Source organism: Ipomoea triloba, chromosome 16 (assembly GCF_003576645.1).
Source record: "Ipomoea triloba cultivar NCNSP0323 chromosome 16, ASM357664v1".
NCBI lineage: Eukaryota > Viridiplantae > Streptophyta > Magnoliopsida > Solanales > Convolvulaceae > Ipomoea > Ipomoea triloba.
Window position 1 is genome coordinate 15,414,246 of NC_044931.1, and position 603 is coordinate 15,414,848.

Here is a 603-nt window from a genome sequence, read left to right on the forward strand (position 1 = left end):
ACTCACAATAAGCAGTAATAAACTAATATGCTAAGAACTTCATGAATTACTTACAAAAAAATTCAAAACTTCACAAAACAAACCAGATAACCTTAACGAATTCAGTATAAGTTTCTCCAGGAATTATAGACATCAGAGTTGAGAATGAGTTTATTGCTGCTTCTTGCTCGAAATGCTTTTGACTCATCAGTCCCCTTGAGCCCAGCAAGCCCTGGAAATACCATAAAGAGATTTTGGGTTTTATTAAAGTCAGCATTCAGCAATGGACAAAACAAAGAAGTCCACATAAAATCAATTAAGTTAAGTTATTCGCCTGACACAAGCCAGTAACATCAGTGGAAAGAAGATAAACAACATCAAAGCCCTGTCTCTGCAAATACTTCTGTACCCTCTGAGAAAATAAAAAGGAAGAGAACAGAAATATGAGACACTACAAGCCTGTGCTAGAGTATAGACCATAGCGGAAATGAACAGATAGGAACCACCAGAAACTGGGCATAGCCAGTGGAGTTGACAAAAATGCTCAAAATATTTTTCAAACATGCAAGTTAAAGATACTATTTATAGAGCAAAAAAAGAAAAGAAAGAGAAACTATAATTACT

At 35.0% G+C, this 603-nt stretch overlaps 1 protein-coding gene across 1 annotated transcript in view; it reads right to left on the bottom strand.

Moving 5' to 3' along the window:
- Positions 1-70: 70 nt before the first annotated feature.
- LOC116007847 (pentatricopeptide repeat-containing protein At1g09220, mitochondrial-like) overlaps positions 71-603 on the bottom strand; it is a 4,428-nt gene continuing 3,895 nt past the window's right edge. Inside the window, exons 3-4 of the mRNA XM_031248514.1 lie at positions 319-391; positions 71-211 (exon numbers count right to left, since the gene is read on the bottom strand). Coding sequence (XP_031104374.1) covers positions 71-211; positions 319-391 — 214 coding nt within the window. The remainder of the gene's footprint in view (positions 212-318; positions 392-603) is intronic.